This window comes from Macaca mulatta, chromosome 11 (genome assembly GCF_049350105.2).
Source record: "Macaca mulatta isolate MMU2019108-1 chromosome 11, T2T-MMU8v2.0, whole genome shotgun sequence".
NCBI classification, from domain to species: domain Eukaryota; kingdom Metazoa; phylum Chordata; class Mammalia; order Primates; family Cercopithecidae; genus Macaca; species Macaca mulatta.
Genome location: NC_133416.1, coordinates 120,281,267 through 120,308,360, shown reverse-complemented (window position 1 = coordinate 120,308,360; position 27,094 = coordinate 120,281,267). Strand labels below are relative to the sequence as shown.

At 50.4% G+C, this 27,094-nt stretch overlaps 2 protein-coding genes across 4 annotated transcripts in view; both read right to left on the bottom strand.

Moving 5' to 3' along the window:
- DTX1 (deltex E3 ubiquitin ligase 1) overlaps positions 1-7,815 on the bottom strand; it is a 41,495-nt gene extending 33,680 nt beyond the window's left edge. The window contains exons 1-2 of one of the 3 annotated variants that reach the window (XM_077955292.1): positions 7,548-7,815; positions 6,081-7,110 (exon numbers count right to left, since the gene is read on the bottom strand). In XM_077955292.1, the coding sequence (XP_077811418.1) occupies positions 6,081-6,339 (259 nt within the window). In that variant the 5' untranslated portion in view covers positions 6,340-7,110; positions 7,548-7,815. Of the gene's footprint in view, positions 1-6,018; positions 7,111-7,547 lie in introns of all 3 variants that reach the window. The other 2 variants (XM_077955293.1, XM_015152877.3) reach the window with 2 other exon arrangements.
- The window catches only part of CFAP73 (cilia and flagella associated protein 73), a 200,466-nt gene that overhangs the window by 94,141 nt on the left and 79,231 nt on the right, over positions 1-27,094 (bottom strand). The gene's annotated exons all lie outside the window — the stretch shown is intronic.

Sequence of the window (27,094 nt, the reverse complement as noted above, 5' to 3'; positions counted from 1 at the left end):
TCCTGATGAGTCAGAGGGTTCAAAGGCTATTCCCATGATATGCATTTGCCTTCACCTTCACTAGGCTCTGAAGTTGATCTGAAGTGGATAGATTAGACTCTGAAATGCATTACGTCCTTCTGTCTGAGTCCTCAAGACCCATCGCAGGACCTGGTACTGAGAAGCCACCAATGACTACCAAATACGAGCGATGAATTTATAGTTTCAAAACAGCTTCTGGAGTTAGCTGAGCAGCCAGAGACCATGGGTCTGCAATGGTGGAAATACAGACAGTGTGACTGGTGGTTGGGGAGACACCCACATGTGGATTAGCTGGACCTGCTGCTACCAGAGATGGACCGCTCCCTGCCCCTACACATAATCTTTCTTGCTCCTGGCATCACAGCCAGCCTTAGTCTCCAGTGAGGAGGCTGGAGAGAGGGTCCCAAAGGGTCCTGTAATCAGGAGCTAGCCCTGGAGGCCTCCAGGGTAGTGTAGGCTGTCCCTGCCTTGGGCTAGACTCTGACAACAAGCCCCAAGAGCGCTCTCAAGAGAGAAGGGGGAGGGGGTTCTCTCAGCCCTCGCATTAAATGTCACCTTGTTTTCTATCCCTAAGGCCTGTCTGGGAGGCCTGGGCTCTAGCTTAGGACTGGTAGGCTGTGTGACCTTGGGGAAGTCACTCACCCTCTCTGGGCCTCACCGTCCCCAGTTGGTGTCTAAATTCCGGAGGTGCTTTCCCTGGTGATGGGAAAAGCTCCTCCCATCTGGGTGGTAACAGCCTAAGGGGCTCCAGCCTAAGTGTCCTCAGATAGTGCTTACTTTCAGGGCAGGGGCCAGGGCTGAGTGAAGGTCAAGGTTTCCGGGGAAGGAGGCAGGCTGGAAGATCCTGGAAACAACCAGCACCTGCCACTCCAACCTGTCGGCCAGCTTGGGGGCACCAGAAAAGGCCAGGCTTGCAGCCTCGGATATGGCATCTATGGATGGTCCCCAGCTGGCCTCCCTCGGCCTCAGCTTTCCCATCAGCAGAGTGGGCAGGAGGCTGCCATGCACCCCTCCAGGAGCACATGGAGAGCGACATGGGAGATACCAGGCAGATAGGTGCCCCTCCCCAGCTCCAGCCATACGAGGCCAGGCAGTGAGCTGGGAGCGCTGCAGAAGTGGCTGAGTCGCACCTCTGTCCAGCTGTGTGCACTGGGTGGGAAATTTAGGGTCTGGGTGAGGCAGCTGTCCCAGTGGCAGGGGATGTAAATGATCCCCCAGGGAAGTTGTGGCCTCTTCTCTGGGAGCAGAAAGCCAATCTCAAACCTTTCCCCCACTGCCGGTGGCAGCCAACCCCTCACCCCAAGACCCTGACGGCTCCTGGGCCCGGCCCAGCCACCAGCTGAGCACTCCTTGGCCTTGGGCTTCCCATATGTGGCAATCTTTGTCTGTGGGAGGGACGGTTGGAGACAGAGGGAAATGAAGAAAGAAAGCTTTGAGGGAAACCGGGCACTTGGCTCAGTACTGCAAAGCAAGCAAGCCACCCATCCCTCGCCCAGCTCTGACTCTCCCTCCAGCCCTCTGCCTGGGACACCACCGTGATGGATCTAACATCATCCAGCTCAGGGTCACAGCATCAGGCCTCCCCGTGGAGGGGCCCCGGTTTCCAGTCCAGACTCTGGGCTCTGGACCTAGAGGGCTTCAAAGGGAACCTCACCCCCTGCAGGGAGCAGTGAAAACAGCCCAGCAGGGGAAAGGTGAGGGGGCACCGGCTGAACAAACAGCAGCCCCCGTGGGGCCAGAGCCTGGCCTCTCCCCTGTGGCCCCAGCCTGACACCTGGGCTTTCTTCCGCTGGCTGCACTGCACGAGAGGCATATACACAGGGCATGTGTGTGTCAGCATTGTGCGAGCAGGCTGGTGCTGTGTGTGTGTACGCACACGCACGTGTACCTTGGCACACACCATGAGGCGTGGAGAAGCCATGCTGGGTGTTCCGTGGCACCAGCACGGTCTTACCCCATGCTCAGGTTAAGAACATGTGAGGGCAGGGGGTCAGTGACCTGCAGCACACAGGTCAAATCCACCCACCATCTGCTATTGTGCAGCTCAGAAAGTAAGAATGGCTTTTACGTTTTTAAATGGTTGGTGGGGGGGAAGGAAAATTTTATGACCTGTGAAAAAGATATGAAATTCAAATTTCTGTGTCCACAACTAGTTTGATTAGAACACAGCCACACTCGTTCACTTACATATTGTCTATGCTGCTCTTCTGTTCTGATAGAGTTGAATAGTTACAACAGAGACTGTGGGTCTCACAAAGCTTAAAAGATTTATTATCTGACGCGATCAGAAAAAAATCAGCCAGCTTCTGTATTGGGAAACTAGCAAAGCTAGGGCCGTCTCCCCGAAAATTAAAGTTCAGCTTCAATGAACATATCGAGAATTTTACAATTAGAAAATCTAGACAGAAGCTTGTGTTGATTTCAGCACATACACGTGAGTTGTGGGTTTTACAGCATTGTGTTGGAGTGTGTGTGTGTGTGTGTGTGTGTGTATGAAATATAATATTTTCAAGATTCACGGCCGGGCACGGTGGCTCACACCTGTAATCCCAGCACATCGGGAGGCCGAGGTGGGTGGATCACTTGAGGCCAGGAGTTCAAGACCAGCTTGGCCAACATGGTGAAACCCTGTCTCTACTAAAAATACAAAAATTAGCCGGGTGTGGTATGTGGTAGCTGCCTGTAATGCCAGCTACTTGGGAGGCTGAGGCACGAGAATCACTTGAACCCGGTAGGCAGAGGTTGCAGTGAGCCGAGTGCTCTAGCCTGGGCGACAGAGTGAGATACTGTCTCAAAAAAAGAAAAAAAAAAAAGATGTAAGATCTCTTGCTGGTGTCTCATACACACAGTGGTGAACCCGTGCTACGTGCACAGTAGATAATTCGTTGATGTTTGTGGGATAAAGTCAGTCAGATTCTCTGTCAATCTGAAAACGCTGCTGGAGAAGTGATGCTCTCACCCATTTCATGGATGTGGAAACAGATCTGGAGAGGCCTGAGGTCACACCACTGGCACTCGGGTTTGCTCCCTGCCGGTTGAGGCTCTTTCCCAGTCCGTTACCAATGAGGACAAGACGTCCTTTCTTGAGATTGTTTTGCTCCTGGGTAAAGCGGGGGAGAAACCCTCACATGTCTGGTGAGGAAGCCTCTTGCCCCACTCTCCAGCAGATTCCCAGGCAGCCGAGGTCTCCTGCCAATCGCAATAGGTTTCCAGGCCTTCCTCCCTCTCTGGTTGGGGTGGGAGGGGTTCCTGGCAGGCTCCCAGGAGTCCATTTAGGAATGAGTGTTTTTTTTTCCCTTTTCCGGCAAACAGGGGGCAGGTGTGGAGTGAACAGCTCTGGGGAGGGGGTGAGGGGAAGTGACCGGAGCTGAACTTCTGGGGGATCCAGTGAGGCTGAACCATAAAAGGGGTACTATTGAGAGAATGAGGCCTGATGAAAGGGGAGTGTGCAAGTCTGGGTACTCGGGAACATAAGGGGATGCTAGGAATAGAAATGGGGGTTCCCCCAAAGATAAGAGGATCAAAGGTAAAGTTGCCAACGTGGCAGCCTTGTGGGGAGTCTGTCCCTGCTTCTAAGGACCCCGGCGCCCATCCCCCACCCAGCTAGGTCCTGGAGGATCGCTGCACCCAGCATTAGCTCTGAACCTGCAGAACAGCAGACCACCTAGCAAGCAGTGATGTCCACCCACTTCTGCCCTCACAGCCCTGCCCTCTACCCCTAGGAGAAAAGAGAACGGGGTGGGCAAGGTGCAACACTTCCCATTCCTCCGTCAGGTCCTTGGTGCCTCTCTGGAAGAATGCGCACATGGAGCTAATGATGACTTCTACTCTCTGGATCAAATTCAAAGTTCTTTGCATGGCTGTCCAGGCCTGTACATCTGGCCCTTGCTCAGCTGCGTCTTGCTCCATCTTCCCCTTGGTGGGAGATGCATCTCAAACAGAACGGACTTAAATGTCCTCTGCTCCTTCCCACCCCAGGGCCTTCGCACTGGCTGTGCCCTCTGCCAGGGACACTGGTGCCCTCACTCATTCTTCAGATTTCTGTTCAAACATCACTTTCTCAGGCTAGCCTTCCCTGAGTACCTCTGGGCCGGGTTTAGTTCATGCTTTCAGATCTGACACTGATTGTCTCTGCGGTGGTATGTTTGCTTGCTTCCTGACCACACCGGGAACTTCAGCGTAGGTCCTCCAGCAGGAAACCTCGACTGACGACTCTGTCTTGCTCCCTGCTGTACTCCAGTGCTTAGCACAGAAATGGACACACAGCAGAGATCAATAAATAATCATATGATGGAATGCACAAACAATTGGCACCACCAGTGATGGTGGTCAATGCCTGGAGTTACGGAAACATAGATGTACTAATCTGTACCATCCTACTAATCTGTACCATCCATAAGCCATTTGTTATGAATTCACCTGTGTTTCTAGACATGGTAAGCACCCTGTGGGTACCAAGCAATGTTCTAGACTATTGGAACGTCCAATCATTGCAGAAACTTCTATTGGACTGTGCTAGTTAGAAAGGCTGGCCTTCTTTCTAACTAGCACGGTCTAATAGAAGTGTCTGCAATAACGCAATGTTCTGGATCTACACTGGCCCACAAGGTACCACGAGACTTATGTGGCTACAAGCACTTGAAGTGTGGCTAGTGAGACTGAGGAACTGGATTTTACATTTTACTTAGTTTTAATTAATGTAAATTTAAGTAGCCACATGTGGTTGGTGGCTACCGTATTGGTTGGCACAGCTCTAGAGAGAAGGAGAGCACCCTACTAGCCTGGGGTTATTACGTGTGGTTCTGACATCCAGGAATTCGTAGGGACTTCCCCAAACCCCATCAGCTGGTCCTTGGGGGGTCAAACGTGCCAAGGATTTCTAGGCTGCTTCTACACGGCAGGATCCCACCACTCCCCACTGCCGACGAAGCTTGTCACAGGTGCCACCGGGCAATGACTCAGGGAGATCTCCCAAACAATGACAAATCTCCAGAACAAAAGAGAGTAGGCCTGAGAGTGGGACCTCATCGTTTTTATCACCATCATCACCTATCACATTACCACCAATACAACCATCAACATCACCATCATTACAACTACAACAGGATCACCAATACCACGAAGTAACATCCACACACAGGGCTACCAGCCACACCACATGGCCACGAAGACTGCCACCAACATCATTTTCTCCATCATCACCACCCCATCACACCACTTCCAGCACCACCACCAACACAACTGTCAATGTCACCAACACCAATGAATTCCAGGGTTAACGCTAGCACTGACATCACCAACACTGCCACGTCACCATCATCCATCCCTCCATTATCACCAAGACCCCACCACCATCAATACTATCACTGAGTCACCACCAACACAACTGCTAACACTGTCTCCTCCATCATTGCCACCCCCCCACCATCAACACCACCAACGCCCCCCATCCCCAATTAATTACCACCAGCAGGACTCCACCCCCCAAACCAACACTTGGAGCCAGTACAGGATACCAGTTAAGAGTTTTGGCTCTGGAATTCAACCACCTGGGTTTAAATGCCAGCTCTGAGTTTAAATCATTCAGCTTCTGGGAGACTCAGTTTCTTCATCTATAAAATGGGACTCATAATAATACAACAATAAACAGACTTACTGCCTGTGATTCTTGGAAAAAATCAAATGAGGAAGTGCATGTGAAGCCCTTATTCTACAATCACATGCTACTGCTATTCTAGATTCTGTGCTCAGTGAGCACCATTTTATTTAATCCTCACTCAGCTGTGAGAGATATTGATCTACCCATTATGCAGATGAGGAAACTGAGGCTCAGAGAGAGGAAGCAACTTGCCCAAGGCCCTACAACTTGCTCAGAGGCTGTACTGGAATCCAAGTCTTAAACTGGACAAGGTTAGACTGCCCTGTTTTTCTGGAGGTGAGGCAGGGAGATAGGGAAGGGATTTGGGATCAGATTTACTGGGATTTTCTGCAGCCCACGCTGCAAGGTAGTGGTGGTTCAGCAGGGCGGGTGGCATGGGGTGGGTGGGGAGTCTACTCACCTGTGTCCTGGCGAAACTGGTGCATGGACTGCAGGTCGATGATGTAGGGCACAAGCTGGGCGTCCACCTGCCCCAGGACCACGGAGCCGCGAGCGTCCTCCTTCAGCACGTTCTCAATGTGGTGGCACACGGTGGCCGTGTAGGGCCGCCAGCGACTGTGCTCATTCAGCCACTCCCACACCACCACCCGGGCCACGTTCTGCGGTGGGAAGCCCAGACCATTCACAGGCATCAGCCCACCGTGGCCTGGCCGTGACATGGCCGCCACTGCCTCAGGGGCCAGGTCCCCCACTATTGCAGGCCCAGCTACTCCTGGGCCTGGCAGCAGGCGGCAACTTCCTCTCTCCCCAGGGGGACAGCAAGGACCGTCTGGCCTCCTTTCTAACTCTGGGTTCTCTCTGAGGCCTAGAGGCCTCCGTTAAAGGAATGTGGGGTGGCCATCCAGGCTGCAAAGACCTCTTCCCTGCAGAGCCTTCTCGGATAAAGGGTGCTGCCCTGGAAAGCAAGTGTCTCTCTTATGCTGGAGGAAACAGCTCTAAAGTCCTTGGCCCCCTCGGCTGGCTCAGGTAGGGAGTGAGGCAGCCGCCCCCGTTCTAGGTCCAGCCTCTTCAGTGTTGTCTCTGGTCCCTCTTCCCCGCCAGACAGGGCCTGTCACCCAGGAGGCCTGGGCCACAGCCTGCTGCTCCTGCGGCTCTCAGTCAGCCCTCTGCACTCCCAACCGCGTCCCAGACCCTGCGCCTGGCTTCAGTGGGGCTTCTTGCCTCCCTCCAGTCCGGGCCCCCTTCTCCGACGGCTCCTGCTGAAGGGGGCGTCCCTGCCCCCTTGTTCCCTCTCCACGGTGTCCTGGAAGGCCTGGGTGGCTGCAGAACACACGGGGAAGGGGTGCGGCGCGGACCCCCGGGGGGTGCGCCTGGACTGCGGCTCCGGAGCTGGGCTGGGGGACGAGGGGGACGAGGGGGGCGGGGGCCCGTGGGCACGCCCCACCCCACTCGTGCTCGCGACCTGCCAGGAGACAAGAGGGGAGAGGGCCCTTTAAGAGGAGAGCTCAGCACCCCCTCCCCCATTCCCAGGAGATCATTCGGCTGAGAACAATGGGGGACCGAAGGGGGACAGCAAGGGGGGCGTACGGGGTCGCCCCGCCCGCTTTCCCTTGGGGCAGGCCTGGAGGGAGGGCTGGGGCCGGGGGCGCGGTTTTCAGAGACTCTCCGCCTGGGGGGTGCCCTCCTTCGCTCCCAGAGCCTTCCCTTCCCCTGGGGCCCTCACCCTGCCGGGGGGTATGCCGGGTGCGCGGGGATGCGTCGGGAAGCTAGGGGATGAACGGAGCTGCAGGCGCGGCCCAGGGCCCCTCGGGGGTCGCGTCGCGGAGGGGGCGAATCCAGGAGCTGGACCGTCTCTGCCTCCCGCCCTGGGGATAACAGCCCCCCTTCCCCAGCTCAGACGTCGCCGAGCCGCTCGCGGGCCCCCAGCTGGAGCCGGGGGTGGGGTCCCTAAGCACCCGCGCTCTCACCGCCTCTCTTCGTCTCCGGCTCCGGCTCCGGCTCGCGCTCCAGCACCGCCGCCTTCTGGGCTCCCCCCGGAGTGGGAGGGAGCCGCGGTTCTGCCTCCGCGCCCGTTCCCTCCCAGGCCCCTCGGCCGCCGCGCCGAGCTTTCCGCGCGTGGACAGACTGCTCGGCCGACGGACGGACGCAGGAGCTGGCTGGCGGCCGCCGGGATCCCGCGGGTGGGAGGCGGCCTCGGCAGTGCTCGGGAAGGGAGAGGGGAGGGGGCGGAGGAGGAGGAAGGGGAGGAGACAGATCGCGGCCCTGAGCGCCATCGGCGCTGACACGCGAGTCTCAGGGCGCCCCAAATCCTCGGCCAGGCCTTCCCGAGAACCCAAGGGGCCTTCTGACCCCAAGCAGGGCTTGAGGCAGGGAGTGGGGTGTTTAGGAGTCGCCGGCTTGAATCTTTGTCATCTTTATTTCCAGTCTCCCAGTCTAGGGCCTGGCACTGAGTAGGTGCTCAATAAATGCTTGAATGAATGAATAAGATCCAGAGACTGTCTAAAGAAAGATCTTGAAGCATTCAGAGCTAGCCTCCTTTCCTCCTCTAACTATTACTGGGGGCGGGAGGGTGCTGACAAGGCCTGATTCAGACTCAGATAGAACCGTGGAATCTGAAGAGTACAGATGAGGAGACTGAAGCCAGAGAGAGTAAGACCCAGGCCCAGGATCACAGAAGCTTAGAGCGGTGCCCAGACACCAACCCCAATCTGAATCTCCTGCCAGTACCCAGTTCCTAGCCCTAAGCCCACTTCCCCCAAAGCACCCACCTGCTCCAGGTGAGAGGGGGTGGGACCAGCGGAGGGGACCCTGGCCAGGAGGTAAGAACCTGGAGGAAGAGAAGGGCAGGCTTTCTGCCATGTCATTCACAGCCACCTGCAAACAACTAGTGCTCAATAAATGGTGGGTGAGCATTGGTTGGATGGAAGGGAAGACTGGAAATGGCAGCGACTCAAGTGTTAATGGGATGGCCGGTTCCTCTCTCCTCCAGCAAGCTGGATGCAGCTGAGACACACGTCGGCTGGGAGGGGGGTGGACCACCCGGGGCCTTTGGGTGTTTAGATTGGGGAAGATGAAGGATGCATCCGGGAACTCTAGCCTGGGTGGCTGACGGAGGTCAGTGACCTGTTTGGGCGCCTGCCCAGAGCAGCCCACGCCTGCCTCCCCAGGGCAGATGGGGATACACTAGGCAGGGGCAGGGGCAGGCTGCTCAGGGGTGCTTTCCCAGAACCCAGCTCTGGCTCTCCGGCCTGCTGGAGGGACCTCCCCTCCCCAGGCCCCTGCTCTGACCAGCAGCCCAGTGTTGGATGGGCTTTTTCATATTGGGTCAATGATTCTGCTTTCTTTCTCCTGCTGCAGACTACAGAGAGAGGCTTTGCATACGGCAGGGCCAAGTCTGCAGTATGACAGTACTGACAATACTCCCACAGGATCACTGAGTTCTGGGATTTTAGCCTAGGGTCCATGGATGGCCTTCTGGGGTCCATGAAGTCCCCCTCTCCCATTACAGGCAAACTTGTGTGTCTAGGCGTTGTGTGTCTTGTGTGTCTGGGAAGAAGGGCACTGGCTGTCAGCAGATTCTTCTCCCAGGATATTATGACTGAACAGGTTCAGAGCAGATGCTCAACCACCTTATGTTATAGAAGGATCTGGGGACCCCACAGTGGAGAAGAGATTGACTCAAGGTCGCATGGTGATTTAGCAGCAAATTGGAAAAAAGAACACAAGTCTCTGGACTTCCTGTCAAATGCTATTTAAGGTCTGATTAAATGTCACCTCCTCCAGGAAGCCTTTCTTGAATTCATCCCATCTTCCTCTGTGTTCCTTTGCCCATAACTTGACATGACACCCTGTGTCACAATTAGCCTCTTAAATGAAATCTGTCCCTGCTAGAGTGAGATAGCCATCATATTCATCTTGGTGTGGTATGGCTGGTGCCCATTACATAAGGGTGTCATTTACTGAGTGCCTATTATGTGCCAGGCACTTATGTAATACTTACTACTCTTCACAACTGCCCCACAAGGAAGGTAATATTGTCCTCATTTTACACATGGAAACAGAAAACCTCCTGAAGCTCAGAGAGGCTAAGTAGCTTACCCAAGTTCCCACAGGGAGTAAGTGGCAGAGCTAGGATCTGTGTCCCAAATGCTTTTGCACCTCCCATAGCACCATGCTGCCTCTGTGTTTGTTGAGTGACTAATGGATGGCATCCAGCTGAGGATCTGGTGCAGTGTGGCCCTTAATGGCCCCTCTCAACTGGGTTTGGAACATCTGGGAATGCAAAACTGCTCCCAGGGAACTTGGGGAGAAAAGATTTCCAAGGAGAGGGAAGGAATTTGGCCACCAAGGAGCCCACAATTCACTGGAGGGATGGCTCAGATGCCAATGAGGAAGTCAATAGGACAAAAGCAATCAATCATGAACTGTTTTTTTTTTTTTTTTTTGGTCCATTGAGGCATTTTATTTATATAAATTTATTACATCCCTAGAAAAACAATCCCAGGATTTTCCCCCTTATGTGTTTTTGTCTTGCTTCCTTATGGTCCCTGATACCAGCTGAGGTTGTCAGGACAATGAAACCAAAGGAGATAGGGGTACCATTTTTCTAGATCTTTGAGTTGCAAATCAACCTGGGGCTTGTCACTGTACACTTGTTTAACCTGCCTGTGAGGTCCACAGTGATTTTTCTAGCTCTGTGATTATTGATGATTTCAAAGTCACTGATATAAACTAAGTTGCATTATCACACTTAGAAACTAGATGACGATTTTGGAACACAACCTAAAACTACCTGGTGTTTGCTTCTCTTCTCAGCATGTTGATGCTATTGAGAGCATTGGCCAGGATGTTCACATGCACCATTATAGCAGCTCAGAAAGATGGCAGAAAGAGACTAATTCATTTTTTTTTTGTTCTGCCATCCACCATCCACTCATCCATCCACCTATCTATCCATTCATCTATCCACCCATCCTCCATCCATCCACCCATCCAGTCATTCATCCATCCACCCACTCATGCATCATCCATTCATCCATACACCCACCCAGCCATCATCTATCCATCCATCCATCCATCCATCCATCCATCCATCCATTTATTCATCCATTCATCTATGCATTCATGTATGAAACTTCCCACCTTCCTTCCTTCCCCTCCTCTGTCTCTCCCTTCCTTCCTTTCTTCCTCTTTTTGTTTATTTATTTTTTTTAAGATGGAGTCTTGCTCTGTCACCAGGCTGGAGTGCAGTGGCGCAATCTCAGCTCACTGCAACCTCCGACTCCCTGGTTCAAGCGATTCTCCTGCCTCAGCCTCCCAAGTAGCTGCAATTAGAGGCACGTGCCACCACGCCCAGCTAATTTTTGTATTTTCAGTAGAGACAGGGTTTCACCACGTTGGCCAGGATGGTCTCGATCTCCTGACCTCATGATCCGCCTACCTCGACCTCCCGAAGTGCTGTGATTACAGGTGTGAGTCACCGCACCCGGCCCCTTCCTTCCTCTTATCCACTTATTCATCCATCCATCCATCCATCCATCCATCCATCCATCCATCCAAAAACTACCAGATGCCCTCCTATGTGCCAGGCACTGGGCTATGAACTGAGATACAGATATAACCCAAGCAGCATGGCCTCTGCCATCCTGGGTCTCAGAGTCTAGTGAGAAAGTTAGACATGAATCAAAGAATCACACAAAGTGTAATTCCAAACTTTTGCTAAGACTATGAAGTAAAAGTTCAGGATATCATGAGGACATCTAACAGGGGTCCTATCAGGTCTAAGAAATCAGGGAGGGCTTCTCAGAGGAGTTGATGTTTCAGCTACTCCCTGAAGGATTCACAGGTCTTAATGTGGCTGAGTGGGGTAGGAGGGGGAATGATTACATCAGAGGAAACAGGAATGTGCAAAGGCCCAGAGGTGGGAAAGAGCTTGGTGTGTTAGAGCAACAGAAAGGAGACCAAGTAACCACTGAGAAAGAAGAGGGGTGAGCCTGGGGCCAGATGAGGCAGGGCTACCATACAGGGCCTTGGAAGACCCAGTATGGATTTGTGATTTTATCCTAAGAGTCATGGGGAGTTACTAAAAATTTGATGTGATTTGATTTGTGTTGGAAAGAGCCTGGAATTAACTAGACTTTATTGAGTACCTACTGTATGTCCAGCCCTGGTCTAGGTACAGGAGAGTCTGGAAGGGGACACAAAACAAAATGAGTGACACTGAAGGCGGTATTAGGGGCATGTGCAATTAGGGTATGAGCCCTGGGAGACACATGCCACCCCTGTCCCCAGCCTGTGGAGCCGAGTAGGTTAGGCTCTTTTGAGCCCTTCTCGCCAGCCCTCTACATCCTTCTGTGCAGACCAGCTGTGACCTCCCCTTCAGCAGCTGAGAAAAAGTTTAAGTGGAAAACAGGAAACAGAGTGAGAAGGACTGTTTAGGTGTCTCTGGGGACTGAAATGGGGCCCCTGGAAGTCAGAGTGTTCCTTGGGCCTACAGGACCCTGGTGGGGTGGGAGTGGTGAAAGGTCTTTTGCTGCCTGCTGAGAATGGGTGGTGGAATTGGAGAAGCCTCAGAAGGGTGGTATCCACAGCCAGCCTTCCTCAGCGAGGACGGTCTGCGGGCGTGAGGTTAGGCTGGGCACTGCTCTCGTGGCCGCGTGTCCAGGTCATGGCTCCTGGGAGCAGTGTCTCCCCATCACCAGCCAGAGGCTGGTTCCAGGTGAGCACAGATTCTTTCCGGGGTCTTGCTCTGAAATTCACATACAGCCGGAGTTGAAAGCAGCTTGAGCATCTATGGGCGAGATGGTGAGATGAACGCCCTCCCCACCCCACAGCGCTGGGTCCCACGCTGGATTCACGTGAGAATCTCCTGCAGAGTGCATACAAATCACTCACGTTCAAGCCCCACCCTCAGAAACATGTAGTTGGCTGGGGGGTCCAGGTGTTTGTAGGCTTTGGCCAATGGTTCTTTCCCTGGATTTAAGGGATTAAAACTGAGAGATGGTTGTCAGCCTGTCTCTAGGTAGCTGGGCTAATCATATGCGATACTGTGAGCTTTTAGGGCCCATTTAGAACCATCCATTTACTCATCTAATCAGATGCTGTTTGCTGAGCACCTACTATGTGCCAGATACCATTCTAGGCACTGAAGATACAGTGACAAATAAAAGACACAAAATACTTGCTCTCCTAGAGCTGACCTTCTAGGTGGCAGGAGAAAAAAAGTAAATAAATGCATAAATATAGAGTGCATCATGTAATGTAAGTGCTGTGGAGAAAAATTAAGCCCTCTTAGACATTACTGGTGGGGACGTGACTTGGTGCAACCATGTTGGAAAACAGCCCAGCTTTATCTCTGAGAGTTAAGCACATATACACCCTGCAGTCCACCCGTTCTACTCTGGAGTATGGACCTTGGAGAAATTCTTGCCCATTTACAGCAGGAGTCCTGTAGAAGGATGTTTATAGCAGCTCTATTCACAGTGGCCAAAGCTGGGAAGTAACCCAAATGCCCATCTGTGAGAGAGCAAATGAATAAACTATGGTTTAACTCCCACGATGAAATATTACACGGCACTCAACATGAAGGAACTATGGATGGAGCTTTGGAATAAAATATTCAATGAAAAATTTCCTCTTACATAAACATATTCCCTTTTTATAAAGTCAAAGGCAACTACAATTATAGGCACACATATGCGATAATAGACTGTATGAAAGGGAAACGGGAAGAATAAATACAGGATTTAGAATGAGGATTAAGAGGGGAACGTGGCGCTGGGGGTTGGGGGACCATATGGTAAGATGTAAGTCACTGTGGAGATCCTAGCTTTTGTTTGGGTAGTGGTTTCACTGGTGTTTATTACATTCTTCTTCTTTTTTAAGAGACAGAGTCTCGCTCTATTGCTCAGGTTTCAGTGCAGTGGTGCGATCACAGCACTCTGCAGCCTCCAGTTCCTGGGCTCAAGCAATTCTCCTGCCTCAGCTGGGGCTACAGACACGTACCAGCATAAAATAATTTTATTTTATTTTTGTAGAGATAGGGTCTCCCTTTGTTATCCAGGCTGGTCTTGAACTCCTGGGCTCAAGTGATCCTCCTGCCTTGGCCTCCCAAAGTGCTGGGATTACAGGTGTGAGCCACGGTGCCCAGCCATTCTTTTTTTTTTTTTTTTTTTTTTTTGAGATGGAGTCTTGCTCTGTCGCCCAGGCTGGAGTGCAGTGGCCGGATCTCAGCTCACTGCAAGCTCCGCCTCCTGGGTTTACGCCATTCTCCTGCCTCAGCCTCCTGAGTAGCTGGGACTACAGGTGCCCGCCACCTCGCCCAGCTAGTTTTTTTTTGCATTTTTTAGTAGAGACGGGGTTTCACCGTGTTAACCAGGATGGTGTCGATCTCCTGACCTCATGATCCGCCCGTCTCAGCCTCCCAAAGTGCTGGGATTACAGGCTTGAGCCACCGCGCCTGGCCTTGCCCAGCCATTCTTAAAATTAACCAATTAATTAAAAGATGATGAAAGTATTATTAACCCCCTTTTTTGTTGATCAAGATTAAAGAAATAAGCGAGTAAGCAGGGAGGGGCTAGATCATCCAGATCATGCTGGGGGTGGAGATATGATTGCTGTTTTTCTTCTTTTGAGACAGGGTCTTGCTCTCTTGCTCAGGCTGGAGTGCAGAGGCATGATCACAACTCACTGCAGCCTCAACCTCACTTGCTCAATTGACCCTCCCATCTCAGCCTCCCGAGTAGCTAGGACTACAGGTGTGCACCACCACACCCGGCTAATTTTTGTTTATTTTGTAGAGACGGGGTTTGGCCATGTTGTCCAGACTGGGGTTGCAACTTTAATCAGCTGGTCAGGGAAGGTACTCCCAGGTGACATCTAAGCCATTACTTGAAGGAGAGAATAGTGAATAAGGGGAGATCTGAGGAAGAGGGCACAGGGTAGAGGGCACAGCAGGTGCAAAGGCCGCTAGGTGGGAGGGTGCTTGACATGCTGTAGGAATGGCAAGCTGGAGGAAGTGAGTGCAGCCATGTGAGAAGCAGGCGTAGGGAGGGAGAGAGATGGAGACACGGGATGGGGGAGAAGAGAGGGAGAATGTTTCCTGCATTCCCCAAGGGGTTCAAATCTCGAATCTGCTCTTTCCAGCGACTGGCTATTCAACTTTTCCTTAGGTTCCATGAGGCACCCCAGTTTCCTTGAGATGATTTAACTGGGTTTCTATTACTTGTAAGCCAGTGATTCCTACCTGGTGAAATCAGTGCCCTGTGGTCAGAAGATCATGGTGTGAGTTTCTTCGAGAAAGATTTCTTAAGAGAAAGTGCAAACTCGAGGGTGGGTGCTCGTGTAACAGAAGCCCCTGGGAGGTGGAAGGGGACCCAGGCCAGCACCAGCTAAGGGGCATGGAATAGTAGTTAGCCCATTCATGGAGTGATTTCTAGGTACAGGGATTTTATTATACTCTTTCTTTTCTTTATTTTTGAAACAGGGTCTTTCGCTCTGTCACTCAGGCTGGAGTGCAGTGGCATGAACTCAGCTCACTGCAACTTCCTCTGCCCAGGTTCAAGTGATTCTCTTGCCTCAGCCTCCCAAGTAGCTGGGACTACAGGCATGAGCCACCATACCCGGCTAATTTTTTTTTTTTTTTTTTTTGAGATGGAGTCTCGCTCTGTCGCCCAGGCTGGAGTGCAGTGGCGCGATCTCGGCGCACTGCAAGCTCCGCCTCCTGGGTTTACGCCATTCTCCTGCCTCAGCCTCCTGAGTAGCTGGGACTACAGGCGCCCGCCACCGCGCCCGGCTAATTTTTTGTATTTTTAGTAGAGACGGGGTTTCACCGTGGTCTCGATCTCCTGACCTTGTGATCCGCCCGCCTCGGCCTCCCAAAGTGCTGGGATTACAGGCGTGAGCCACCGCGCCCGGCCCCGGCTAATTTTTGTACATTTAGCCAGGCTGGTCTCAAACTCCTGACCTTAAGTGATCCACCCACCTCGGCCTCCCAAAGTGCTGGGATTACAGCTGTGAGCCACCTTATTATGCTCTTTTAGTCCTCCCAAAAACCCTGACAGACGTTATTACAGATTTTACAGGTGGGGAAACGGAGGCAGTAGAGGTTATGGCATACACAGTGAGCAGTTGAGCCTGAAAACCCCAGGTCTGGCTGACGTTGGAGCTCTTGCACCTGGGATGTGAGGTACTGATCTATTTCCATTGTGGTGTCCCTTTTTCTTTGGGGACCACAGTTTCTCTCCTCTACAGTTTGGGTGGATGGGTCCTTGCCTCCTCTCCCCTCTTCCCCAGCCCCTGGGCCATTGAGAAGGCCTGTGGGCAGCCAGGCGAGGTGGGAGCACTCAATCTGGGACTCGCTGTGTCTCCAGCATGGAGGGAAGGGACCCAGAGAAAGAATGGGGTTTAGAGTTAGTGTGGCCTGGGGTGTGGTGGAAGTTTGGTGTGGCTAGGGGACTAAGAGAGGGAGTTGGGGGGAGGGGTGTGTGTGTGTGTGGTGTGTGTGTGTTGCTTATGCAGAGCTGGTCCATCTGGGGAAGGGAGGGGGAGCAGAAAGGAGAGAGGAACCCTAGTTCTTTTCCCCGCTCTACAAATGGACCGCGGGAGTCCAGCAGGGAAGGCTGAGAAATAAAATGGGAGTGTGTGTGTAGAACGCCCCCTAGTGGTCTATTTTGGTCCCTCGTTCTAATGCTGGAGACATTTCCAGATAATTTATTTTTAATGTTTTTTATTGCAGTAAAAATGCATACCATAAAATTTACCATTTCAATTCTATCTAAGCTAAGTGTTAAGTATATACACATTGTTTTACAACCAATCTTTAGTACTTTTTCATCTTGCAAAACTGGAACTGTACCCTTTAAACAAGAACTTTCCCATTTTCCCCTCCCTCCAGCCTGTAGCACTCACCATTCTACCTTCTGTGTCTAAGAACTTGACTAGTCCAGTACCTCCTATAAGTGGAAGCATGCAGTGTTTGCCTTTTTGTGCCTGGCTTATTTCACTGAGCATAATGTCCTCAAGGTTTCCCCATGTTGTAGCTGTGTCAGGATTCTCTTCCTATTTAGGGTGAATCATATTTCACTGTATGTATGCACCACATTTGGTTCTCGATTTGTTATCTGTTCATTCATCAGTGGACCTGTGTGTTGCTTCCACCTCTTGGTCGTTGTGAATAGAGCTGTTATGAGTTATGGGTGTACGAATACCTCTTTCAGACGTTGCTGTCACTTCTTTTGGGTGTATCTCCAGAAGCAGGATTGCCGGATCATACGAGCTAGACTGAACTCCCCGCTCCCCAATTCATATGTTGAAGCCCTCACCTGCAATGTGACCATATTGGGAGATAGGGCTTTTAGGAGGTAATTAAGATCATAAGGGGCCGGGTGCTGTGGCTCATGCCTGTAATCTCAGCACTTTGGGAGGCCTAGGTAGATGGATCACTTGAGGTCAGCAGTTTGAGACCAGGCTGGACCAACATGGTGAAACTTTGCCTCTACTAAAATACAAAAATTAGCAAGGCATAGTGGCATGGTCTTGTAGTCCCAGCTTCTTGGGAGGCTGAGGCAAGAGAATCCGTTGAACCCTGGACGGCGAGGTTGCAGTGAGCCAAGATAGCGCCACCGCACGCCAGCCTGGGTGACAGAGTGAGACTCCATCTCAAAAGAAAAAAAAAATCAAAAGGGGTCATAAGGATGAAGTTCCAATCTGATGAAATGGGTGGCCTTATAAGAAGAGGAGAAACAGGGATCTCTGTCTCTTCTTCCCTGTGCATACAGGCAATGAGGAAAGGCCGTGTGAGGGAGTATCAAGAAGACAGCTGCCTGTAAGCCAGGGATGGGGGTCTCACAAGAACCAGACCATGCTGGCACTCTGATCCCAAACTTCCAGGCTCCAGAACTGTTGGAAGTAAATATCCGTTGTTTAAGTCACCTGGTCTATGATATTTTCTTTTTTCTTTTTGAGATGGAGTCTCGCTCTGTCGCCCAGGCTGGAGTGAAGTGGTGTGATCTCGGCTCACTGCAACCTCCACCCCCGGGGTTCAAGTGATTCTCCTGCCTCAGCGTAGCAGGTAGCTGGGACTTCAGGTACAGGCCACCACACCCAGCTAATTTTTTTTGTATTTTTAGTAGAGACGGGGTTTCACCATGTTGGCCAGGCTGGTCTTGAGCTCCTGATCTCAGGAGATCCGCCTGCCTCGGCCTCCCACAGTGCTGGGATTACAGGTGTGAGCCACCGCACCTGGCCAGATATTTTCTTAAGGCAGCCAGAGCAAATACAATATAGTAATTCTATTTTAATTTTTGAGGAACTGTCATACTGTTCCCAGAGCATTTTACATCCCCACCGAGAGTGCACAGGGATCCAATGTTTCTACATCCTCACCAACACTTGTTATTTTCTTTCTTTTTATTAAAATAATAGCTACCTGAATGGGTTTTCCAGGTAATTTTTCTCCCAGCCATCAGTGAGGGCTCCTGTGTGCCCAGCACCAGGCTGAGTATGTCACATGCCCAGTGGTTAGTATCATTCCCATTTTCCAGATAAGGACGCTGTGGTTTGATGGGACAAGTAACTAACTCAGTGTCACCAATGAGTAAGTGCTACATGCATCACTGGCTCCAAGTTGGATTTCTTGACTCTAAAGTCAAGAATCTTAATGGAAATCCTATTAATCTTGGTGATGATGGTGGTGATGATGATAAGCAGCGATTACAGAGCATTACTCCTGTGACAGGCGCTGTCCCCAGGTCTTTACATACATTTTAATGGATTTAATCCATAACAACCCTATGTGATGTCTACTATTATGATCTTCATCTTACAGGTGAGGAAACTGAAGCACGGAAAATTCAATTTGCTTGTTCAAAGTCATACGGCAACTAAATGGTACAACCAGGATTCTAACTCAATATCCTATTCTGCCTTCATATGAGCACGATGACTCCAAGAAAATCCCACGTACCAAAATCTAAATTCCCCTAAAGTAAAAATGAGGGGACAGCCTTTGCTTCAATGAAAGCATCACCACCATAATTCTCCTGGCTAGAGGGCTTAATTCTCATGCTGTTTTTGTGGAGTATGTTTTAGTTGAGTTTGAGAGAGCCTCAGATTGACCTGAGATGAACTCTGGGACCCTGGGAGCCAGTGTGCAACCCTGGTCTCCTATGGAAAGCCCCAAATCAAGTTTGAACCCTGGCTCCTTTCCTTTTTTTGTGTGTTAAAATTTTTATTTTAAATTAATTTGAGATCTTATAGAGAAGTTACAAAGAGTACAACAAATTATTTATACCTTTCACCCAGATTCCTCAAATGTTAATCTTATATTTGATTTCTTCCTCTTCCTCCTCCTCCCCCTTCTCCTCCTCCTCTTCTTCCTCCTCCTCCTCCTGCTTATTCTCTCTCTCTCTCTCTCTGTGTGTGTGTATATATATACACACACACGCACACACACACGAACAAACACAATACATGGATATATATAATTTTCTGAAATTATATATATCCCTCCTTCGTCTTCACAGCTAGCAGCACCCTCCAGTCCCTTTCCCTGCTTCGGCTGTCACTTTTTTCTCCACTCTGACCTTCTGCCTCCTGTTAGAAGGATCCTCCCTCTTATAAAGACCCTTGTCATGACACTGGGCTCACTTGCATCATCCAGGATCATCTCCCATCTCAAGACCCTTACTTAGTCCCATCTGCAAGGTCCCTTTGCCGTATGTGCAGGTGTGGGGATGAAGATGCGCACATCTTTGGGGGCCCTCATTCAGCCTATCACAGCTACCTGGCTGAGGACTGGCAGAGACCTTCTGAGCCTCTTCATTGCTGCTATTGCTCCTTTGCTCCCAAACCACTCACCTGCTTCGCCAGGGCTGCAGTCATTGACCAACTCTGTCTGAGGTTGCATGCCTCACCAGTGAATCCTGCATTTGCCTTCTTTTTTTTTTGAGACCGAGTCTTGCTATGTCACCAGGCTGGAGTGCAGTGGCATGATCTCGGCTTACTGCAAACTCCGCCTCATGGATTCAAGCGATTCTCCCACCTCAGCCTCCAGAGTAGCTGGGATTACTGGCACATGCCACCATACCCAGCTAATTTTTGTATTTTTAGTAAGACGGGGTTTCACCACGTTGGCCATGATGGTCTTGATCTCCTGACCTCGTGATCTGCCCGCCTCAGGCTCCCAAAATGCTGGGATTACAGGCGTGAGCCACCGTGCCCAGCTGCCATTCTTAGTGAAGAAGTGAGTGTGTGGGCCCCAGAGTCTGGCTGTCTGAGTTGAAATCCTGGCTTCAATGCTTTGTGGCTGTGTGACCTTGGACAAGTTACTATACCTCTCTGTGCCTCTGTTTTCTCATCTGTTAATGGGAGTGAGATAATAGGTACCAGTCCCATAGGTATGGGGTGTGAGGATTAAATGACTTCATGACTGTTGCATTCTTAGAACAATACCTAATTCAGAATGACCTCAGTTAATGTTAGCTAGCTTAAAAAAAAAATTAAACAAAAACATTATTGACCGGGTGCTGTGGCTCACTCCTGTAATCCCAGCACTTTGGGAGGCCAAGTTGGGTGGATCACTTGAGGTCAGGAGTTCGAGACCAGCCTGAGCAACATAGTGGAACCCAGTCTCTACTAGAAATAAAAAAATTAGCCAGGTGTGGTGGTGCATGTCTGTAGTGCCAGCCACATGGGAGGCTGAGGCATGAGAATCGCTTGAACCGAGGAGGTGGCGGTTGTAGTGAGCTGAGATCTCGCCACTGCACTCTAGCCAGGTGACAGAGTGAGACAGTCTCAAAAAAAAAGTTATTAAAAGCAGAATATTTCATCACTTACCATCTACCAGGTTGCTTCACTGTCTTCTAGGCTTGGGCTTTGAGGTCTGAGTGTGCCAGGGTGTTTAATGCCAGCGCCACAACAGACAAACCCTGGACTCGCAGTGGCGAAACACAATCAAGCTTGCTTCTTGTTCTTCTTAGGAGGAGGGCAGCCCTTCCCCAGAGAGAACACGTGGCCTCAGGGTCAGTGGGGCAGGGCAGGAAAGCAGTGGGACTGCTCCATTTCGCAACACCAGCTCTCCATTGCCTTAACTCCCAAAGTCACATGTCAGTCTCACTCCAGTTCCAGCCCAGGAACTAGGTCAGTGGAGGCAGGGATGGGGTGGTCAGTGCTGCGTCGGGAGGTGGAGCCTGGGACAGAGAAACCACTAATGCATCCCATGGAGTCACAGAGGCCTCAGCGAGGAGGTGATGAGTAACTCCAAGCTTGAACAGGAACTTGCCTAGGACAATCCTGGATGTGATCCTGGGATAAACCCTGCAGGAGATTAAGGTTTCAACATTCAGGGTGAGAAACTAAATCTGGATACCTAGAGACAGCTGCACTCCAATGCTCATTCCATCATTATTCACAATAGCCAAGATATGAAAACAACCCAGGTGTTCAGGGCAGATGATGGATAACGAAACTGTGGTATATATACACAGATTACTCAGCCTTCCAAAAGGGAAACTCTGCCATTTACAACAACCTTGATGAACTTGGAGGACATTATACTGAGTGAAATAAGCCAAACACAAAAAGAAAAACACTGCAGGATCTCACTAGTAAGCGAAATCTAACAGTCGAATTCATAGATGCAGAGAGTAGAAGGGCAGTATCTGGATTATCTTGAGATGGGAGATGATCCTTGAGAAAGAAGGATAGGGGAGAACTGGGTGATTCATTGAGGATTTGGCAAACCCAGGAGACATTACCCTGACACATTCAGATTACAAAGCTCTAGCCTAGAAGACAGCAAAGAACCTCTTGGCTGGGGTTCTCAGCCTGGGGACCACAGACTCCTTTGAACTTGGATAGGGAAAGTGATTGTCTTTATTCTCATTAACCATGAATTGAAAGACAGCATTTCCTTCTACTATGAACATAGGCAACAAACCACAATGGCGTGAGTAGTGTCTGACTGTGTCGTGAATAGAATCCTATAGTTTCCTATTACATTTCACTTGTTGGTGCTGTTTCAAAATATATTGCCTTTACTCATCACTGCTTTGAAATCATTACAGTAATTAGACTGGGATCTTCATTTTATTTTATTTTTTTGAGATGGAGTCTCACTCTGTTGCTCAGGCCGGAGTGCAGTGGCGCCATCTCAGCTCACTGCAATCTCTGCCTCCTGAGTCCAAGCCATTCCCATTCTCCTGCCTCAGCCTCCCCAGTAGCTGGGATTACAGGCATGCACCATCACACTCGGCTAATTTTTGTATTTTTAATAGAGATGGGGTTTCGCCATTCCTGACCTCAGGTGATCTGCCAGCCTCAGCCTCCCCAAGTGCTGGGATTACAGGGGTACGCCACGTAGCCCAGCCTATTTTAACACAGCCCGAGTTAACTGTAGCTCAAGAGGGGTGACCCCAACAACCTGCAGCTGAGGAGTCTTGATGAGATCCGCCAGGCTTTGGGCAGCACTGGTGCAGCGGACTGAATGTCTATGTCTCCCCAACCCCTAAATTCATACATTGAACTTCTAACCCACAATGTGATGGTGTGAGGAGGTGGTGTGAGAAGGTGATTAAGTCTTGCAGGTGGGGCCTTCATGAATGGGATTAGTGCCCTTATAAAAGGAACCCTGGAAAGCTTCCTTGCCCCTTCAGCCATATGAAGACACAGAGAGAAGACAGCTGCCTATGGACCAGGAGGAAGGCCTTCATCAGACACCAAATCTGCGGATGCCTTGATCTTGTACTTGCCAGCCTCCAGAACTATGAGCAACACATTTCTGTAGTTTCTAAGCCACCCAGTCTATGTATTTTGTTATGGCAGTCCTGAAAGTAACCCCCGTGGGTAAGGGTCTTTCTCTGGGTCTTAAATCAGCATGACTACAATGGGAGGAACCCAGTCTGGGTGTAGGGGGCTGCACCCCGGCTTCAGGGCTCAGTGGGAAGACTTTGGGGGCTTCTTATCATTCAAGGGAGAACAGCTTTCTTTCTTTCTCCCTTCCTTCCTTCCTTCCTTCCTTCCTTCCTTCCTTCCTTCCTTTCCTCTCTATCTTTCCTCTCTTTCTTTCCTCTCTTTCTCTTTCTCTCTTGCTTTCTTTTCTCTTTTCTCCGCCTCCCAGGTTCGAGTGATTCTCTTGCCTCAGCCTCCTGAATAACTGGGATTACAGATGTGCCCCACTATGCTCAGCTAATTTTTGTATTTTTAGTAGTGACAGGGTTTTATCATGTTGGCTAGGTTGGTCTGGAACTCCTGGCCTCAAGTGATCTGCCTGCCTCCGCCTCCTAAAGTACTGGGATTACAGGTGTGAGCCATGGTGCCTCGTCAATACTTTTGTTCTTGATTACCCATGGCCATTATAACCTTATCTCTGTGCAAAGTGACATCTTAGCTAGGGGGTGTCCTACCCAAAACCAGGTTTCTGGGAGTCCATAGAATTAAAGAATTAAAAGCTGAGCATTTGGAGGTCGAGGGGGCCCAGGGTAGAATTCTGCCAGGCTGCTTGTTTGTGCAGGCTCTTTGGGCAAGGGACTTAATGTCCCTGGGCCTCAGTTTCCCTATTTGTAAAATGTGAATAATGGTCTTCAACTTAGAGGGCAGTTTGGAGGCATTCAGGGCTATGAGGTGCTTATCTAAGGTCTTGGCACAAGGGAAGTGAGTGCTCGGTAAATAGCAGCTGCTCTTGTCACCTTCGCCTGGGCCAGATCAGGGCCCGCAGCAGGTTCCTTCTCTTCCCTGGCCATCCCTCTTCACTCAGTCTGCAGTGAGCTGTATTGCTGGCTTCCTGGAGGAGGCCATCTCAGTCTTCTAAATCAAGCTGGACTGTGGGACATGCATTGCCCATTAATAGGAACATCGGGACTCAGGGCAGCTTTGAAATAGCAGGGCCCGACAGTGCCCCTGAAATGCGGTTTGCTAATGAAGTTTCTGCCTTGGCTCTGGGCCCTTCTGGACTGTTTACTGCAGGAGACTTGGAGGACGTGGAGATGGGAGGAGGGAGAAGAAGGACTGTGAGCCTTTAGTCGCCTGCAGGAGGAGGCGGGTAGAAGACAGTGAGGCTCTCCAGCGTCCAGCTGAGTTGAGGTTCCAAATCTTGTACAATGAGGATTCCAGGGTGTGAGTGTGGGAATACTTCCTGATCAAGACCTGGGCAGTGACCTTGGGTGAGAGAGTTGCTCTGAGCCTCAGTTTCCCCCTCGGTCGGATGGAGATGAAAATATCTACCTCATAGGCAAGGATCCAATGAGGATGGATGAAAACTTTGAGCTGAGCACACAGAACACTGTAAGAGTGAGCTGCTTTTGTTCTCTCTGCGTTGGACAGGATGCCCAGGGCTGAACCTAGCTTGGCCTTGGATGAGTGAAGAATAAGATGGGGATGCAACCCAGTGTATTTAGTCCAACAGGATTTCCCAAGAGCCCTTAAGAAGAGTTATGGGCCAGGTGTGGTGCCTCATACCTGTAATGCCAGCACTTTCGGAGGCTGAGGTGGATAGATCACCTGAGGTCAGGAGTTCAAGACCTGCCTGGCCAACATGGCGAAACCCCATCTCTACTAAAAATACAAAAAATTAGCCGGACGTAATGGTGGGTGCCTGTAATCCCAGCTACTGGGGAGGATGAGGCAGGAGAATTGCTTGAACCCAGAAGGCGAAGGTTGCAGTGAGCTGAGATTGCACCATTGCAATTGCACTCCAGCCTGGGTGACAGAGCAAGACTCTGTCTCAAAAATAAAAAAATTAAAAAAAAAAAAAAGAAGAAAGAAAGAGTTATGAGCTAGCATTTAGCTGGAGCTTGACCCGGGCCTGGTAAGTTTGGTCGGGTGGGTGTGCAGGCTGGGGAGAAGCATGGAGTGTGTGCCCCATAGGAAGATGGTGGTGTTAGGGGTGGGGATAGGTGGGTTTGGTGGCAGGAGGAGACAGACTTGGAGGTGGGCGGGTGCTAGCTTTGTATGGGCTGCTCACCGTGTGATGGAGGACATACGCAGATGCTTCTGCACTGCCACACTTAGCGTGTGGGGTCGCATGCACATCATCTTGTCCTTGTTAGATGGCTGTTGCAGCTACAGACTTGATATTGCATTCAAGGGCAAGTAAGGGGAACCCAGGTGGTGGTGGCTGAGCTGTTCCTTTTATCAGGAAAGTAAAAACTCTCTGAAGCCTCCTGGCAGATTTCCCATCCGTCCCATCCATCAGCATGGGGAGCCAGCAGAAGGCTCCGTTTAGCTGTGAAAGACTGTGAGAAGAGACAGGTTTTCAGCCCCTGCAGTGAGAAGCAGCAGGCGAGAAGGCATGGGGATGGCTGTTGGGCCCGTCAGTTGATTGTGTCCTTGTCAGTTCTGCGAACCCCACTGGTACCTGGGGGCCACTCAGGTACCTCTTTTCTCTCTGAACTTCTACCCGAACACTCTAGGCTCTTAGCTACAGCCAGGGACAGCTTCCTAGGTGTGTCACACAGAGCCCTTCACTCAGAAGTGCCCGTGGTTAAACACTCTGCTGGTATAGCCTTAACCCTTTTTGTTTGTTTGTTTGTTTCGAGACAGTCTTGCTCTATCACCTAGGCTGGAGTGCAGCAGTACAGTCATGGCTCACTGCAGCCTCGATCTCCTGGGTTCAAGCGAGCCTCCCTCCCTGACCTCCTAAACAGCTGGGGCTACAGACTCATGTCACCACAGCCACCTACATTGTTAAATTTTTTTGTAGAGATGGGGTCTCACTATATTGGCCAGGCTGGTCTCCAACTCTTGTCCTCAAGTGATCCTCCCACCTTGGCCTCCCAAAGTGCTGGGAGTACAAGCGTGAGTCACCGCGTCCAGCCAGTCTTGAAACTCTTAAGACCTTTTCCACAAGGGTCCTGCGTTTTCACCTTGCACTGGGCCTCACAGGTCATGGAGTTGGCCTTGTCTACTGCTCACGGGGCTATAGCCACTTTTCCTATGAGGCCAGAAGTTTCTCGGTTTCCCATATATTTATGACCTTAGGGAAACAAAAGACCTCAAGGTGCAAAATCATTCACCAGGGAGCAGACCACCATCGAATTAGACTGCACTCAGACATCCCTCCTGCCCCGCAGTAGAGGTATGTGTGTGCTCAGCGTGGGTGTCTTTAAGGGAAGGATATTATTTTTTTGGGGGGAGAAAAAAATGAAGACTTAATTTTTGTCTCTGTTTTTTTTTTTCTTTTTTTTTTTGGTTATATAGATGAGAGGTTTCTATGTTGCCTAAGCTGGCCTCGAACGCCTAGCGTCTCCTCCTTATGCGCCAGGACAATACGCCTGAGTCACCGTGGCTCCTCATTTTGTCTCTGTTTTGAGTTACTAATTAATTGAAACACAATGTAAAATATGCTCATTGAAACATAATGTGAAATATGTTAAATATCATAGAAATAAGCTTCTTTTCCTTTTTGTTTTTTGAGAAAGTTCTCACTCTGTTACCCAGGCTGGAGTGCAGTGATATGATCACGGCTCACTGCAGCCTTGACCTCCTGGGCTCAAGCAATGCTTTCACCTCAGCCTCTTGAGTAGTTGCAACTACAGGCGTAACCCTAGCTAATTTTTGTAGGCTTTTGTTTTTGTTTGTAGAGATGGGGTTTCTCCATGTGGCCCAGGCCGGTCTTGAACTCTAGGCTCAAGCAATCCTCCTGCCTTAGCCTCCCAAAGTGCTGGGATTACAGGCATGAGCCACCGTGCCCAGCCTGTTATTTTTCAAGATAGCTCCACCATCAAGCCTGTTCTCTTACTCCCATTTATTATGACATTTTCATTCTTGTGGGTTTAGTTAAGTGGTCTTTCCCACTTCTATTTTTTTAAAATTGTTTTTATGGTGGTAAAGTATATATAACATAAGATTTGTAATTTTAATTGTTTTGTAACATATAATTCAGTGGAATTAATCACATTCACAATGCCATGTAATCATTGCCTCTACCTATTTAGAAAACTGTTTCATTATCTCAAACATAAACTTCAAACCCATTATGCAGTAACGCCTCGTTATTCCTTCCCCCAGGCCCTGGTAACCACTTTTTGTCTGTATGGTTTCTGAATTTGAAATTATGCAGTATTTTTTTGTGTCTGCCTTCTTTCAACTAGCACTTTTTTTTTTTTTTTTTTGTGACAGAGTCTCGCTTTGTTGCCCAGGCTGGAGTGCAGTGGCGCGATCACGGCTCACTCTAGCCTTGACTTTCTGAGCTCAACCCATCCTCCTGCGTCAGCCTCCTGAGTAGCTGGGACTACAGGTGCTTGCCACCATATCTGGTTACTTTTTTTTTTCTTTTCTATTTTTGGAGATACAGGGTCTTGCCATGTTGCTGAGGCTGGTCTTGACCTCCTGGGCTCAAGCAATCCTCTTGGATAGCCTTGGCCTCCCAAAGTGCTGGGATTACAGGTGTGCGCCACCACGCTCATTCTTAGCCCCGTGTCTTAGCACTGAGGTCCATCCATGTCGTAGTCTGTATCAGAATGTCATTGTTTTTACAGC